The sequence below is a fragment of the Ranitomeya imitator genome, chromosome 5 (genome assembly GCF_032444005.1).
Source record: "Ranitomeya imitator isolate aRanImi1 chromosome 5, aRanImi1.pri, whole genome shotgun sequence".
NCBI lineage: Eukaryota > Metazoa > Chordata > Amphibia > Anura > Dendrobatidae > Ranitomeya > Ranitomeya imitator.
Window position 1 is genome coordinate 710450488 of NC_091286.1, and position 16714 is coordinate 710467201.

The 16714-nt window shown below is 43.4% G+C and overlaps 1 protein-coding gene across 1 annotated transcript in view; it reads left to right on the plus strand.

The window, feature by feature from the left end:
- Positions 1-16714, plus strand: part of LOC138638916 (zinc finger protein 665-like) — a 54322-nt gene that overhangs the window by 26572 nt on the left and 11036 nt on the right. The window contains exon 3 of the mRNA XM_069728664.1: positions 15805-15981. Within this exon, the coding sequence (XP_069584765.1) occupies positions 15805-15981 (177 nt within the window). The remainder of the gene's footprint in view (positions 1-15804; positions 15982-16714) is intronic.

Genomic DNA, 16714 nt, shown 5'->3' on the forward strand with positions numbered 1-16714 from the left:
AGTAACCCGATGTTTACCCTGGTTGCCCGGGGACCTCGGGATCGTTGGTCGCTGGAGAGCTGTCTGTGTGACAGCTCTCCAGCGACCAAACAGCGACGCTGCAGCAATCGACATCGTTGTCGGTATCGCTGCAGCGTCGCTGAGTGTGAAGGTACCTTTAGTGTGAAGGTACCTATAGACTTTTATCTTTATGTTAACTCTTCTTGTAGGTTGAATTGATATTTGTGAATTGATGAACGGTCGTTATTTACCTCATATCAGCTCCTACAATTTATTGTATTGTTATCTTTGCAAAACAGGGATGCAGGGTCACTGAACAAAGATATTTGCTGATAAGGTGATTACACATTATACCAGGCCAAGCAGTTTATTGACTCACACACAATGAAGGATAAACTAAAGTTACTCATCTTCCCTTCCCCTTGACCTGTGAATAATGGCTTGAAGAACAGTTGTGAACTATATAAAAGGGTATATGCCTCTGTAACAAGATACATTCAGAGATCCAAAGATTCTTTACGAAACCACAACCAGGAACACTATACAAGACAGCAGCCAAGACATCATTGCATCATGACGAAGGACACCGTTTTAACATTCTACACTATGCAAGCTTTGGGGACCACGGCCCGTGCTGAAAGAATGCAGACCTGCTCCATTGACTATCACTGAACTCATGGATATGTTGGGGAAAGCCAGGATTTGGACCCACCGGTCACCTGGCTCCATGAACATGTTCGGGCAAGCCAGGTCATGACCCTCCGGTCACCAGGCCTTGTACGTCAATGGACTGTCAGCATCCTAAGCTTATTTGTGCCTCCTCTTTGTGCGTGCCCTGAAGCTCTGAAGTCACAGCTGCTGTTATCCTGGCGAGTCAGCGGAAGGGTGATACTTTGTTCTTTTGCACCATCTGGTGTATTTGCAGGGAATGTTCTATATGTTATTGTTTGTTCGTGGTTCAATAAATTATTGCCACACTGTTTTACGTTAACCCTCAATTGTCTGAGTAATATTATGCCCACTGTAAAAAAAAAAAAAAAAAAAGAGCGGCATTCAATGAGCTGAGCTCTGGTAAATGTGGTTTCCAGCTGGCGGTTTAGAGCACCTGCTGACCCCCCGTGTCTCCAAATTTTGGTGGCAGTGGTGGGATACTACTCAGTCCGGGCGAGCTGCGGGGAAATTGTGTTCTCAGACACCGTCCAGGGCTGCACAACCAGGGAGATATACAGACCGACCCAACAGACCATTGATGAGGCATGCACAACAGATTTCGGACGCCGTTATGTCCATTGTTATGACCTGGTGGTTAGGACAATAATGGACCTGATGATTAAGAGCACCCGGAAAGACCTGATAGCTACAAAAACACAGGACAAGCTCTGGGAAGTGGAAACTCTGCTGACCGCAATCCCTAATCCTATCACACACACTAGAAATAGCCGTGGATTGCTCCTAACGCTCCCTATGCAACTCGTCACAGCCTCAGAACTAGCTAGCCCTAAGAAAGGAAAATAAAGCCTACCTTGCCTCAGAGAAATTCCCCAAAGGAAAAGGCAGCCCCCCCACATATATTGACTGTGAGTTAAGATGAAATCACAAACACAAAGATGAAATAGATTTAGCAAAGAGAGGCCCGACTTACTGAACAGACAGAGGATAGGAAAGGTCACTTTGCGGTCAGCACAAAAACCTACAAAAAGACCACGCAGAGTGTGCAGGGAAAAAAAACCTTCCGCACCGACTCACGGTGCGGAGGCGCCACACTGCGTCCCAGAGCTTCCAGCAAGCAAGGCAATATTCACAATAGCAAGCTGGACAGAAAAAATAGCAAACTGGAAAATAGCAAAGAGGAACTTAGCTTCTGCTGGAGTAAACAGGTAACAGAACGATCCAGGAGCGAACTAGACCAATAGTACAACATTGACAGCTGGCATGGGGCAAAGATCTAAGTGGAGTTAAATAGAGCAGCCCACTAACGACTTAGCCTCGTCACCTGTGGAAGGAAACTCAGAAACACCCACAGCCACCAGAGGAAGTCCATGGACAGAACCAGCCGAAGTACCATTCATGACCACAGGAGGGAGCCCGACAATAGAATCCACAACAGTCCATCCCCATCAACTCTGCCTTAGGAAGAGGACCAGAGTGGATGTATAACCTCAGCAAGAATCGGCAACTTCAGGAGCTGTGCCTGCTTCGACGTATTGAATACCAAGCCACTGACACTCAGTGTAATTTAATCCAGGAACCCCGGGGTGCGAATGATGCCATGTGTGGACACAATGGATACAAGTCGGTTCTTGTCAATTACGTGTGTTTATTCACAAGGAAGCCATGGAATACGCTCTGAGGAAACTGGATGATAAAAAGTTTTGTTGTCATGGAGGTGAGACCTCTTTCATTTGTGGCTGTGGTTAAAGACATGCTGATGGACTGTCCCCGACAAGTGGAAAAGGATGATCAGAAACATGTGGCTATTTAAGATTGGAGAGCAATGTGACGACACAGCATTTTATCTTAATTATCCAGACATATTATTATTACTACTATTATCATACATTTTTATAGCGCCATTTATTCCATGGTGCTTTACATATGAAAGGGGCAGATATAAATAAGCACAATAAGCATGAGCTAAACAAGGCACACACACGTACAGAAGGAGAGAGAACCCTGCCCGCGAGGGTTCACAGTCTACATGGGATGGATGAGGATACACTCGGAGAGGGTAGAGCTGGTCGTGTGGCGGTTCAGCAGACTAAGAATCACTGCAATATATATATACATATATTTTCATTAAGCTAGGAGGAATAGACTGTTATCTATATGTTGACGTCTGAATTTGTTTTCTTTGGTTGGTCAAGAGTCTGAAATGTTGACTTTTGTAGGTTAAATTAATAATTGTAAATTGATGAATGGTTGTTATTTACCTCTTATTTCAGCTTCTACAGTTTAATGCACTGTTACCTTTCGAAAATGGGGATGCAGGGTCACTGAACAATGATGTTTACTGATATGTTGATTACACATTATACCATACCATGCAGTTTGTTGTCTTGCAAACATTGAAGGATAAACTAAATAATCAAACAATGTTAGACTCTTTACAAAATCACAGTCAGGAACACTCTACAAGCAGGCAAGACATCATGGCTCCATTACGAGGGACACAGATTTGACATTCTATAGGATGCCAGCTTAAGGAACCACGTCCACATCTGAATCACATCTGAATGAATACAGATCTGCTTCATTGACCATCACTGATCCCATGGATACGTTTGGGAAAGCAGGATTGGGATCCACCGGTCACCTTGGTCCATGGATATGTTCGGAGAAGCCAGGTTGTAACACTCAGGTCACCTGGCCTTGTATCTCAATACACTGGAAGCTTTCTAATCTTGTCGTTACCTCCACTCTCTGCATGCATCAGGTGGGGTTGTCTGACCTGTAAGCTCTGAAGTCACAGCTGCTCTTATCCCGGCGACTCAGCGAAAGGGTGAGACTCTAATTTTGCACCATCTTGGGGAATTTTCTGGGACTCTTCTTTATATATAGAATGTTCAATACATAGACACGGGGGTCAGCGGGTTCCCTGGTCCGCTAGCCTGAAATTGCATAGACTAGGGCTCATTAAGAAGAGTCAACATTTCAGACTCTTGACCAACCGAAGAAAGAAGCACATAAATTCAAAAGTCAACATATAGCTGGTCGCCATTCAGAGTAGCACAGCCTCATTGACTGGGAAAATTGATGAGGTAAAGACTGACTTGGGTCTCCTCCGTAATGATATGTCTAATTTGGGAGAGAAGGTCAGACAGGCGGAGGACAGAATCTCAAATCTGGAGTACCAAGCAGCACCTTTGCCAGAACGTTTCAGAGTCATAGAACAAAAGTTGGAAATGTGTATCCAGAAACATGATGACCTGAGGAATAGATTGAGGAGAAACAATATTCGTATAATAGGATTGCCAGAGAGAGCGGAAGGGAACAATCCTAGTGTCTTTGTGGAAAAATGGATGCGCAATTTATTCCCAGAGGCTGCCTTTTCTGCTGCTTATGCGGTGGAGCGAGCACATCGGGTGCCTGGAAAACCGAATCCTCCCGGGCTCCTCCTAGACCTCTACTTGCCAGATTCCTCAATTGGAGGGACTGAGATCATATTCTGCAATTGGCAAGAAAAGCCCAAACAATTAAATATGAAAATACCACCGTGATGTTGTTCCCGGACTTCTCGGCGGAATTACAGAAACGGAGAGCCTCCTTTACCTCAGTCAAGAGACGTCTGAAGACCTCTAATGTCATTTATTCGATGGCGTATCCAGCTAGATGGAGAGTGGTGGATGGCGATAGGGTAACTCTTTTCCAGAGCCCGGTGGAGGCAGAGGAATGGATCTCCAAGAAACAAAGATGCCAAAAGTAGTGATGATATTACGTGTCAATGTTGCAAGGTTTATTGTAGGGTGTGTGTTGAACATCATATTTCAGATGAAGACTCGCTACACTCATCAGGAGGGCGTTAAACTAGAAGAAGAGGGGACGGGAAGAAAAACATTAGACTCAAACAAAGACGACCCAGGAAAACATACTCAGAAGGGAGGTAAGAACATTTCTAAAACAATCCACAGTGAGGAGATTGGAACAAAACAAAATCCTCTAAACTGCATGCTCGCAAACGCCAGAAGCCTGACAAACAAGATGGAAGAACTAGAAGCAGAAATATCTACAGGTAACTTTGACATAGTGGGAATAACCGAGACATGGTTAGATGAAAGCTATGACTGGGCAGTTAACTTACAGGGTTACAGTCTGTTTAGAAAGGATCGTAAAAATCGGAGAGGAGGAGGGGTTTGTCTCTATGTAAAGTCTTGTCTAAAGTCCACTTTAAGGGAGGATATTAGCGAAGGGAATGAGGATGTCGAGTCCATATGGGTTGAAATTCATGGAGGGAAAAATGGTAACAAAATTCTCATTGGGGTCTGTTACAAACCCCCAAATATAACAGAAAGCATGGAAAGTCTACTTCTAAAGCAGATAGATGAAGCTGCAACCCATAATGAGGTCCTGGTTATGGGGGACTTTAACTACCCGGATATTAACTGGGAAACAGAAACCTGTGAAACCCATAAAGGCAACAGGTTTCTGCTAATAACCAAGAAAAATTATCTTTCACAATTGGTGCAGAATCCAACCAGAGGAGCAGCACTTTTAGACCTAATACTATCTAATAGACCTGACAGAATAACAAATCTGCAGGTGGTTGGGCATTTAGGAAATAGCGACCACAATATTGTGCAGTTTCACCTGTCTTTCACTAGGGGGACTTGTCAGGGAGTCACAAAAACATTGAACTTTAGGAAGGCAAAGTTTGAACAGCTTAGAGATGCCCTTAATCTGGTAGACTGGGACAATATCCTCAGAAATGAGAATACAGATAATAAATGGGAAATGTTTAAGAACATCCTAAATAGGCAGTGTAAGCGGTTTATACCTTGTGGGAATAAAAGGACTAGAAATAGGAAAAACCCAATGTGGCTAAACAAAGAAGTAAGACAGGCAATTAACAGTAAAAAGAAAGCATTTGCACTACTAAAGCAGGATGGCACCATTGAAGCTCTAAAAAACTATAGGGAGAAAAATACTTTATCTAAAAAACTAATTAAAGCTGCCAAAAAGGAAACAGAGAAGCACATTGCTAAGGAGAGTAAAACTAATCCCAAACTGTTCTTCAACTATATCAATAGTAAAAGAATAAAAACTGAAAATGTAGGCCCCTTAAAAAATAGTGAGGAAAGAATGGTTGTAGATGACGAGGAAAAAGCTAACATATTAAACACCTTCTTCTCCACGGTATTCACGGTGGAAAATGAAATGCTAGGTGAAATCCCAAGAAACAATGAAAACCCTATATTAAGGGTCACCAATCTAACCCAAGAAGAGGTGCGAAACCGGCTAAATAAGATTAAAATAGATAAATCTCCGGGTCCGGATGGCATACACCCACGAGTACTAAGAGAACTAAGTAATGTAATAGATAAACCATTATTTCTTATTTTTAGTGACTCTATAGCGACAGGGTCTGTTCCGCAGGACTGGCGCATAGCAAATGTGGTGCCAATATTCAAAAAGGGCTCTAAAAGTGAACCTGGAAATTATAGGCCAGTAAGTCTAACCTCTATTGTTGGTAAAATATTTGAAGGGTTTCTGAGGGATGTTATTCTGGATTATCTCAATGAGAATAACTGTTTAACTCCATATCAGCATGGGTTTATGAGAAATCGCTCCTGTCAAACCAATCTAATCAGTTTTTATGAAGAGGTAAGCTATAGACTGGACCACGGTGAGTCATTGGACGTGGTATATCTCGATTTTTCCAAAGCGTTTGATACCGTGCCGCACAAGAGGTTGGTACACAAAATGAGAATGCTTGGTCTGGGGGAAAATGTGTGTAAATGGGTTAGTAACTGGCTTAGTGATAGAAAGCAGAGGGTGGTTATAAATGGTATAGTCTCTAACTGGGTCGCTGTGACCAGTGGGGTACCGCAGGGGTCAGTATTGGGACCTGTTCTCTTCAACATATTCATTAATGATCTGGTAGAAGGTTTACACAGTAAAATATCGATATTTGCAGATGATACAAAACTATGTAAAGCAGTTAATACAAGAGAAGATAGTATTCTGCTACAGATGGATCTGGATAAGTTGGAAACTTGGGCTGAAAGGTGGCAGATGAGGTTTAACAATGATAAATGTAAGGTTATACACATGGGAAGAGGGAATCAATATCACCATTACACACTGAATGGGAAACCACTGGGTAAATCTGACAGGGAGAAGGACTTGGGGATCCTAGTTAATGATAAACTTACCTGGAGCAGCCAGTGCCAGGCAGCAGCTGCCAAGGCAAACAGGATCATGGGGTGCATTAAAAGAGGTCTGGATACACATGATGAGAGCATTATACTGCCTCTGTACAAATCCCTAGTTAGACCGCACATGGAGTACTGTGTCCAGTTTTGGGCACCGGTGCTCATGAAGGATATAATGGAACTAGAGAGAGTACAAAGGAGGGCAACAAAATTAATAAAGGGGATGGGAGAACTACAATACCCAGATAGATTAGCGAAATTAGGATTATTTAGTCTAGAAAAAAGACGACTGAGGGGCGATCTAATAACCATGTATAAGTATATAAGGGGACAATACAAATATCTCGCTGAGGATCTGTTTATACCAAGGAAGGTGACGGGCACAAGGGGGCATTCTTTGCTTCTGGAGGAGAGAAGGTTTTTCCACCAACATAGAAGAGGATTCTTTACTGTTAGGGCAGTGAGAATCTGGAATTGCTTGCCTGAGGAGGTGGTGATGGCGAACTCAGTCGAGGGGTTCAAGAGAGGCCTGGATGTCTTCCTGGAACAGAACAATATTGTATCATACAATTATTAGGTTCTGTAGAAGGACGTAGATCTGGGGATTTATTATGATGGAATATAGGCTGAACTGGATGGACAAATGTCTTTTTTCGGCCTTACTAACTATGTTACTATGTTACTATGTTAGATGGTGATTGCTGATTGAATCTTTATACCTTTTCTTAATTTTTCGCAATATTTCTATTTCATACTTGCGTACGTACCAAGTTAGGAAATTGAAAAGATTACCTGGAGCAGCCAGTGCCAGGCAGCAGCTGCCAAGGCAAACAGGATCATGGGGTGCATTAAAAGAGGTCTGGATACACATGATGAGAGCATTATACTGCCTCTGTACAAATCCCTAGTTAGACCGCACATGGAGTACTGTGTCCAGTTTTGGGCACCGGTGCTCAGGAAGGATATAATGGAACTAGAGAGAGTACAAAGGAGGGCAACAAAATTAATAAAGGGGATGGGAGAACTACAATACCCAGATAGATTAGCGAAATTAGGATTATTTAGTCTAGAAAAAAGACGACTGAGGGGCGATCTAATAACCATGTATAAGTATATAAGGGGACAATACAAATATCTCGCTGAGGATCTGTTTATACCAAGGAAGGTGACGGGCACAAGGGGGCATTCTTTGCGTCTGGAGGAGAGAAGGTTTTTCCACCAACATAGAAGAGGATTCTTTACTGTTAGGGCGGTGAGAATCTGGAATTGCTTGCCTGAGGAGGTGGTGATGGCGAACTCAGTCGAGGGGTTCAAGAGAGGCCTGGATGTCTTCCTGGAGCAGAACAATATTGTATCATACAATTATTAGGTTCTGTAGAAGGACGTAGATCTGGGTATTTATTATAATGGAATATAGGCTGAACTGGATGGACAAATGTCTTTTTTCGGCCTTACTAACTATGTTACTATGTTACTATGTTACTTAGTATATTTTTTAAAACTGCTTGCTCCCATATAGCTTTGTTAAAGCAATTAAAATATTGGTTAATTAGGCATTGTCGCACCTCCCCCCCCTAAAAGTTTTATTCTGTGGACTATCATGATACATATTCATGTGATATGTTTGTCCTATGTATGCAGACATCTAGGTTCCTGCTCCTTGGGAGGAATAATGGTAAATATTGAGACCTCAAAATGGAGGTGTGGTGGGGCGCTCATTTCTGCGGGCGTTAGTGCCACATCTCCTGGTCTGAAAACTCGGCTACCCTAAGGGTCTGGCAAAAGCTGATTGGTCGGGCCAATAATCCCGGTAATGTCTTCCTATGGTAGGGAATGGTGAGAAAGGAGAGGGGTGGACAGAGCTACTTTGCGTATGCGTTAAATCCGTTATATTTGTTATTTGTGGTTCGGATAAATAGAGGAGAATATGACGAGTTCATTTATGCCTATGCTTCAGTTGGCGGAAGTTCATGGGCATCTCTTGTTTTGTTTTTGTGCCCACCGTTGGTCAATAATTCTGAGTTTACTTGGATTTTCAGATAAAACCCAACATTGCACCTGTAATTTAGTTTGCATGAATGGTTTGTATGTGATGGAGCTGAATGTTTCAAAAGTGAATACTAACCTGTGTACAGATTTACTACAAAGTCCACATGGCATCACGTAAACTCCTGTCGTGGAACATTAGAGGGTTGGGGAGTGCCAGGAAGCGGAATATGGTATTCTCACAGATACGCCAAACGCAAGCACAAATAATGTCTTCAGGAGACTCATTTAACACCAGAAACTGTGTCCAGGATGAATAAGCCCTGGATACAATGCTACACATACGTCCTATTCCAGGGGAGTGGTGGTTCTGGTACACAGGTCATTGAGGTGGTCAGTCCAAGCGATTAAGAAAGATTCGGAAGGAAGATTTATTTTTTTATATGCATTTTTAGATATGGTACCTTACATACTGCTCAATATCTACAACCCCCCTCCAGCTAAGGCTACGTTCACATTTGCGTTCTGCCGGGCTGCGTCGGGCGCAGCCGCGGCGACGCATGCGCCATGCGTCCCTATATTTAACATGGGGGCTCATGGACATGCGTTTGCATGCGTTTTGCGATGCATGTGTTTTTTTGCCGCACGCGTTGGGGCGCAGAGGACGCAGCAAGATGCATTTTTTTTGCGTCCAAAATTCGGCAAAAAAGGACGCATGCGTCGCAAAACTATGCGTTTTAGTGCGGGTTTTTTTGCGTTGTGCGTTGCGTCGCCGACGCAACGGCACACAACGCAAATGTGAACGTAGCCGAAGGTGGAAGTACTCTACCAGGCGATGATTTTTGTATCACAATATCCTGATGCTAAGATATTATGCCTAGGAGATTTCAATATGATTCTTAATCTTTATTTGGATAGAATGAGTACTACAAGTCTTAGGCCCAGCAGCCAAGACACTACTGTGTTGGGTGCTGTGATAGCGGAGATAGGCTGGATTGATTTATGGTGACAGCAGCATCCTTTTAAGAAAGAATTCTCTTGCTACACGTCGGCCGCTCGCTGTTTATGCAGAATTGATCATGCATTTGGAAATAGTGCCGTATTATCGGATCTACGTGAAATTGAGTACCTTCCTAGGGCAGTATCCGATCACTCTCCATTGATGTTGAGCCTTCACCTGGGTGGTCCTGGTGGACATAAGAGATTCCGTATACATCCATTCTGGCTATCCCTCATTGGGGAGCAAGACAGAATAATAGACCAGCTAGATAGCTTTATAACAGATCATGCCGATTTCCCTGATGGGTTAGTGTTGTGGGACACGCTTAAGGCATATTGGAGGGGATGTGTTAAATCCACAATTTCGTATATTAAAAGGGAATCCTGTATTGGGGAACGAAGGCTTGCTGAGGACTGTAAATCATTGGAAGCCGAATATATTAACAACCCCTCTGAAAACTCTGCATAAATGGCTCAGGAAAGGGAGGAAATATCTGTTGTGTTTACGGGAAGAAGCCCAGAGGAAACTCTTCTTCACCAAACAAACTTATTTTGAATTAGGTAACCAACCAAGTAAATTTCTGGCATATATAGTCCAGCAAAACCAAATGTCCCCATCCATTCTGTCCATTAACACCAGGGAGGGAACCCCATTGCTCAGGTCTGACCAGATTGCAGATTTGAAGAGCACTTTAAAGAGTTGTATAATTCTCAATTAAACCTTACTGTAAGAAGAAATTGATGAGAATTTAGACCAGATTGAATTTCCTAAACTTTCTGATGAGGACCAGGCATTCTTGGATAGGGATATCACTTTGGAGGAAATCCGGGAAGCAACCATGTCCCTTTCTAATGGAAAAACTCCCGGACCTGATGGTATGCCCACGGAGCTTTATAGGAGATATTTAGACCAATTAGGGCCTATTCTGTTGCAGACCCTTTCTGAAGCACTAGCAGGACACTCGCTCCCCCAATCCTGTTATGATGCCACTATTGTGGTGGCCCCAAAGCCTGACCAGCCTGCTGAGGAGTATGGTTCTTACCGTCCCATATCCTTGCTCAATACTGACTATAAAATTCTTACGAAACTTATTGCTAATAGACTGAAGGCAGTAATACTGGGTATTATACATGAGGACCAAACTGGTTTTATGCCAGGAAGATCTACCTCCTCTAATATTAGAAGAGTGCAGGTGCTGACACAGATAGGCCATAAATATAACAGACCTTGGGCAATAGCCTCTTTAGATACCGCAAAGGCCTTTGATTCATTGGAGTGGAAATTTCTGCAACGGGTGCTTCTGAAATTTGGTTTCTCTGTTAAATTTTGCCAGTGCATTGAATTGTTATATCGCATGCCGATAGCTAATATAATGGTAAATGGCATTCTATCGGAATATTTCAGTCTGAGCAGGGGGACCAGACAGGGCTGCCCACTATCCCCAATGCTCTTTGCACTGGCAATTGAACCTATTCCACTTAAAATTAGAGAAGATCATTTGGTGGAGGGAATCGACATAAACTCTAGGGTGGATAAGGTAGGATTATATGCGGATGACCTGGTGCTCTTCCTGGATAAGATTGGACAGTCCATTCCTAGAGCGATTGACCTTATTAATTGCTTTGGAGAATTGTCGGGTCTTAAAATTAATTGGAGCAAATCAGTGGTTATGGCAATAGTGGGTAATATAGCAGTACCCGAGTTGTTTGGTTTAAAAGTGGTAAAAACATTTAAATATTTGGGCATTGTAATTAACCAAAATCCAATTAAAGATCTTGGAGACAATATATATCCCCTCGAGGATATGATGAAAAAAAGTTTGAGATATGGTCTAGACTGTCTGTAGCGGGCAGAATTGGACTAATTAAAATTATAATCCTCCCAAAGTGTTTATATATGTTGGAACATACATCAATTAAAGTCCCAAAGGGTTTCTTTAAGAAAATGAATAGCTTAAGGGCAGCGTTTATATGGGGCTCCTCTAGGCCTAAAGTAAATATTGGTTCCTTACAAAGGCCCAAGAGAGAAGGTGGATATGCGGTGCCTGACCTTTTTCTATATTATCTAGCTGGCCAACTACGATACTTAAAATATTGGCTAATCCATGATAAACTTAATAACGCAGGGGCTCATCTCATTCATTTTCTGGGGGGACACACACCATGGGCAATACTGGAGGTCTCATACAGACCACCCTAGGGTTTGCTGTTTGCACATAGTCTAGCAATACAGGGTTGGCGGGAAAGTAAGCGTATTTTGAAATTTTCTGATCAGGTCGGGAAGACTTTGATATGGGATAATCCTGAATTTTTGCATCTCCAAAACTTACAAGACCCAGGTTTCTGGAAACAATATGGTATAACGACGCTCAATCAGATTTTTGAAAATCAAATTTTATTAACATTTGAACAATTTGATATAAAATTTGGAATCCCTCATAGAGATTTTTATAGATATCTGCAGCTGAGACCTGCTATAACGTACCAGTTCCCGCTTCCTAGAATGCGAATATCTAGATATCCACTAATAGGAATATTGTCAACCCAGGGACCTACAGGTGTGATTTCCTCCCTGTGTAACTTCTTGTTAAATTCCAAGATTGCTTCCACTCTATTGGCCGTGGAGGTTAAATGGAGGCACCTAATCCCCACTATCACTGATGACCAGTGGAATGAAGCACTGGAGGCGCATACGATGGTGTCTCCTGCTGCAAATAACAAATTAATTCAGTTATATATATTCCACCATCCTATTTAACCCCGAGTAGACTACATCAATTCGGTAGAAGAGTAAATGATGAATGTCATAGATGTGGGGAGGAGGGAGCGGATTTTTGGCATCTCATTTGGGATTGTAGACTAGAAGATATTGGAAGGATGTGATTTTTACCCTGGAAAGGATTCTTGGGATAACGGTTGAATGTAGTCCGGAGCTGTGTGTGTTGGGTGTTTTGGATGAAGAAATGTGGACTCATTATGACAGAATATTTCTCAGAGAGGCTCTGTTTATGGCTAGGAAAGCGATAGCGCTGAGGTGGATGGGGGGGGGGAAGTCTCCTTCAATCAATCAGTGGAAAAAATTAGTGAAAGATATAATTCCATATGAGAACATATTACACAGGAACAGAGGCTGTCCCCAGAAATTTCATAGAATTTGGGAAAGGTGGTGCGATTCACCGCTGACGCACCCGGCCCCTTCAACTGCGAAATATAATCCCTGAGGTTTCTCCTTTTTAGTGCATGAACGTGATGCTCTATGTGGACTCAGGAATATTTGCTTATTATAACCTGAAATATTACATAATCAGAACCTTAATACAGAACTTCTTGGTTGATGGTGCAATGCTGCAGAGAATATATTATCTTTAAGGCCTAGGACAACTCATAAAGTCCCATGGCTTCCAGTACCACCTATATGTGGACGACACTCAGATCTACCTCTCTGGCTCAGATGTCGCCTCTCTTCTGGCCAGAATCCTTGGAGTGTCTGTCAGGCATATCCTCCTTCTTCACCTCTCGCTTCCTAAAACTTAATGTAGACAAAACCGAACTCATCATCTTTCCCCCATCTCACGTATCCCCCCTACCTGACCTATCTATTATGGTAAACGGCATCACGCTCTCTCCCGCACCTGAAATCCGCTGCCTCGGGGGAACTCTCGATTCTGCCCTGTCCTTCAAACTGCACGTCCAAACCCTTGCCACCTCCTGTGGCCTCCAATTCAAAAATATTGCCAGAATCCGTCCCTTCCTCAGCTCGCAATCTACTAAAACTCTTGTGCATGCCCTCATCATCTCCCGCCTCGATTACTGCAACACCCTCCTCTGTGGCCTCCCTGCTAACTCCCTTGCACCGCTCCAGTCTGTCCTCAACTCTGCTGTCCGGCTAGTCCACCTCTCTCTCTCCTCAGTACTCCCCTGCTTCTCCCCTCTGCAAATCCCTCCACTGGCTCCCAATTCCCCAATGAATCCAGTTCAAACTACTAACACTGATCTACAAAGCCATCCACAACCTGTCCCCTCCCTATATCTCTGAACTAATCTCCCACTATCTTCCCTCACGTAATCTCCGATCCTCCCAAGACCTCCTACTCTCCTCCACACTTACTCGTTCCTCACACAACCGCCTCCAAGATTTCTCCCGAATATCCCCCATCCTCTGGAATTCCACGTCTCAACACGTCCGACTATCCACCACCCTCGGATCCTTCAGACGGAACCTGAACGCCCATCTCTTCAGGAAAGCCTACAGCCTGCAATAACCATTCTGTCACTGACCACCCGAGCTGCCGCCATGTCACCGACCCACCGAGCTGCCGCCACGTCACCGACCAACCGAGCTGCTGCCACGTCACCGACCACCCGAGCTGCCGCCACGTCACCGACCACCCGAGCTGCTGCCACGACCACCCGAGCTGCCACCTCACCACCACCAGTGCTGCAGCACACCAACCTCCTGTCTCTTCCCCACTGTCCTGAAGAATGTAAGTCCGCAAGGACAGGGTCCTCTCCCCTCTGTACCAGTCTGTCATTGTAAATTTGTTTACTATTAACGATATCTATAACCCTGTATGTGACCCCTTTTCACATTTACAGCACCATGGCTTACTGAAAATAGACGTCTGGATAATTAAGATAAAGTGCTGTGTTGTCACAGGGTCACTAGACTGAGGGCCCCCATAGTAACTCCATGGTCTGCGCTATGACAGTACGCCCCTTCCTGCAAGGGTCCATCTCTAGGCCTCAATGCAGCTGCATTGGTGACATGTCCTCCTTTGAATTGTCACACACCGGCTGCATATTATACCCTAATGCATGCTTCTGTACATGTCAGACCTAGTGGATATTGTTAGGCTCTAGTTGCCATCGCAGCCCTTTAGCACCTAACGATCATGGTGCAGGGATGAGTTGTGTTTTCCTCTTGCTTCTCGAACCATCTGGCAGATCTGGCATCTCTGGACCTAAACTGCAAGGATCTGAGTGACCTCAGTAGTTTCTGTAGTCATTTGTGTTTTTATAAAATGTTTCCATTCTTTTTAGTTTTTGTTAAAACCTTTGATATCCCAAACTACCTGCTTCATGCCCCTAAATTCAGCCTAAAGAAAACAAATCTATGCAGCAATCGCTTTCATGGATCCATCCCCTCACTGGAGTGCTCAACCGCAGAATCCAACTCCACCACAAGTAACAAAGTAATGTCTCCTCCTAACTCCTTCATGTAATTTATATAGACAAGGATGATGTGTTCCTCCCGTACAGTCCTGATATAAATATCATATAGTCCTGACCGTCCGGGCCCTCAAGAAGATCTGTACATCTAATGTTCAGCCGTGTACATTGATCTTCCATGTCGGTCACTTTGTCGGTCTACAGAAAACTAAATTACTTTAGCAGAGAAGAAACTTGGTCTTCTACAAAAATGATTCCTCATCAACATCAACACCCTTCATTCTCTTTCCTATTATTGATAGATCTTATTGATCGACCCCCAGTGACGAACCTCGAGATGACATTTTGGCAAATGACTCCCATTGTTAGTATAGTTAATTGAATATCTTTTATAGAGATTCCGGTTATTCTCTGGGAAGTTACCAGATTTTATTTTTGATTGTACCTTGGTTTCTATATCAAGATGGATTCCATAGAAGAGTCTCCTGTATCACTGTCTCCTGTATCTTTCTATCTTCACCCCTCACGGCTGTATCCAGCACACTGTTGACAGCGGCCCAGACAGCACCACCACCAACCACTGATAACAACTTTCAGGTGACTATTGATCTCCAACTACCAGGGTCCTCGGACCTCCCAAACAGCAGGGAGTAATCCAGGTAGTCAGTGCCACATGAGCTCTCCTGCTGAGATGGACGGGCATCTGCAGAGACCACACATAAAATGTCATGTTCTTATGTTTCCTTATGTGTAATATTCATCAGCATCTCTCCTTATATAGGATTACACCATAGAGAAGAAGACATCAGGTGACTGTGTGACTCCCATCATCCATCTCCATGTATCCGGAAGAAGGAGCAGGAGTGAGAGCCCCATCACAGAAGCCCCACACTCCCCGATGCCTGAGAAGAAGATCCTAGATCTCACCAACGAGATCACAGAGCTGCTGACTGGAGAGGTGACTGCTGGGAAATTCTACAGTATATACAATGGAAGATTCTGGGTGGTAATGGTATACAGTTCGGTTCAGAATTATTTTGTCAGTGACACAAATTTTGACATTTATAAGATGTAGTTATATAATCAATCTGGGCTTACAGTGTTGATTCTCGGCTTTAATTTGATTGGATTCACATCCTAATTGGAGGAAGTGTTTACAAATTATAGCTCTTTAGCATGTAGTTACTTCTTTTTCAAGGGACCAAAAGTAATTGGACAATCACCTCAGAAGCTCTGTAATGGGCTGCATGGGATTTTACCTCGTTAATCCATCATCAGTTAAAAAGGTAAAAGGCCTGGAGCTGATTCCTGGTGTGGCATTTGCATTTGGATTCTGTTGCTATGAACCCACAACATGAGGTCAAAAGAGCTCTTAATGGAAGTGAAGCAGACCATCATTAGGGTGAAGAAAAAACCATCTGAGAGCAGAAGTAGAAATGAGCACACTGGTGAGCTCAGGGACTCAGAGTCTTGGACGCCCACGGAAGACAACAGTGATGGATGATGGCAGAATCCTTCCCATGTTGCAGAAAAAATCATCTACAACAACCACCCAAGTGAAGAGCACTCTCTAAAAAAGTTGATCAATCAGTATCTAAGTCTGCCATAAAGATAAGACTTCATAAGCGTAAATCCGGAGGGGTCACCACAAGGTGCAAACCATTAATCTGCTTGAAAATTGGCCAATTAGA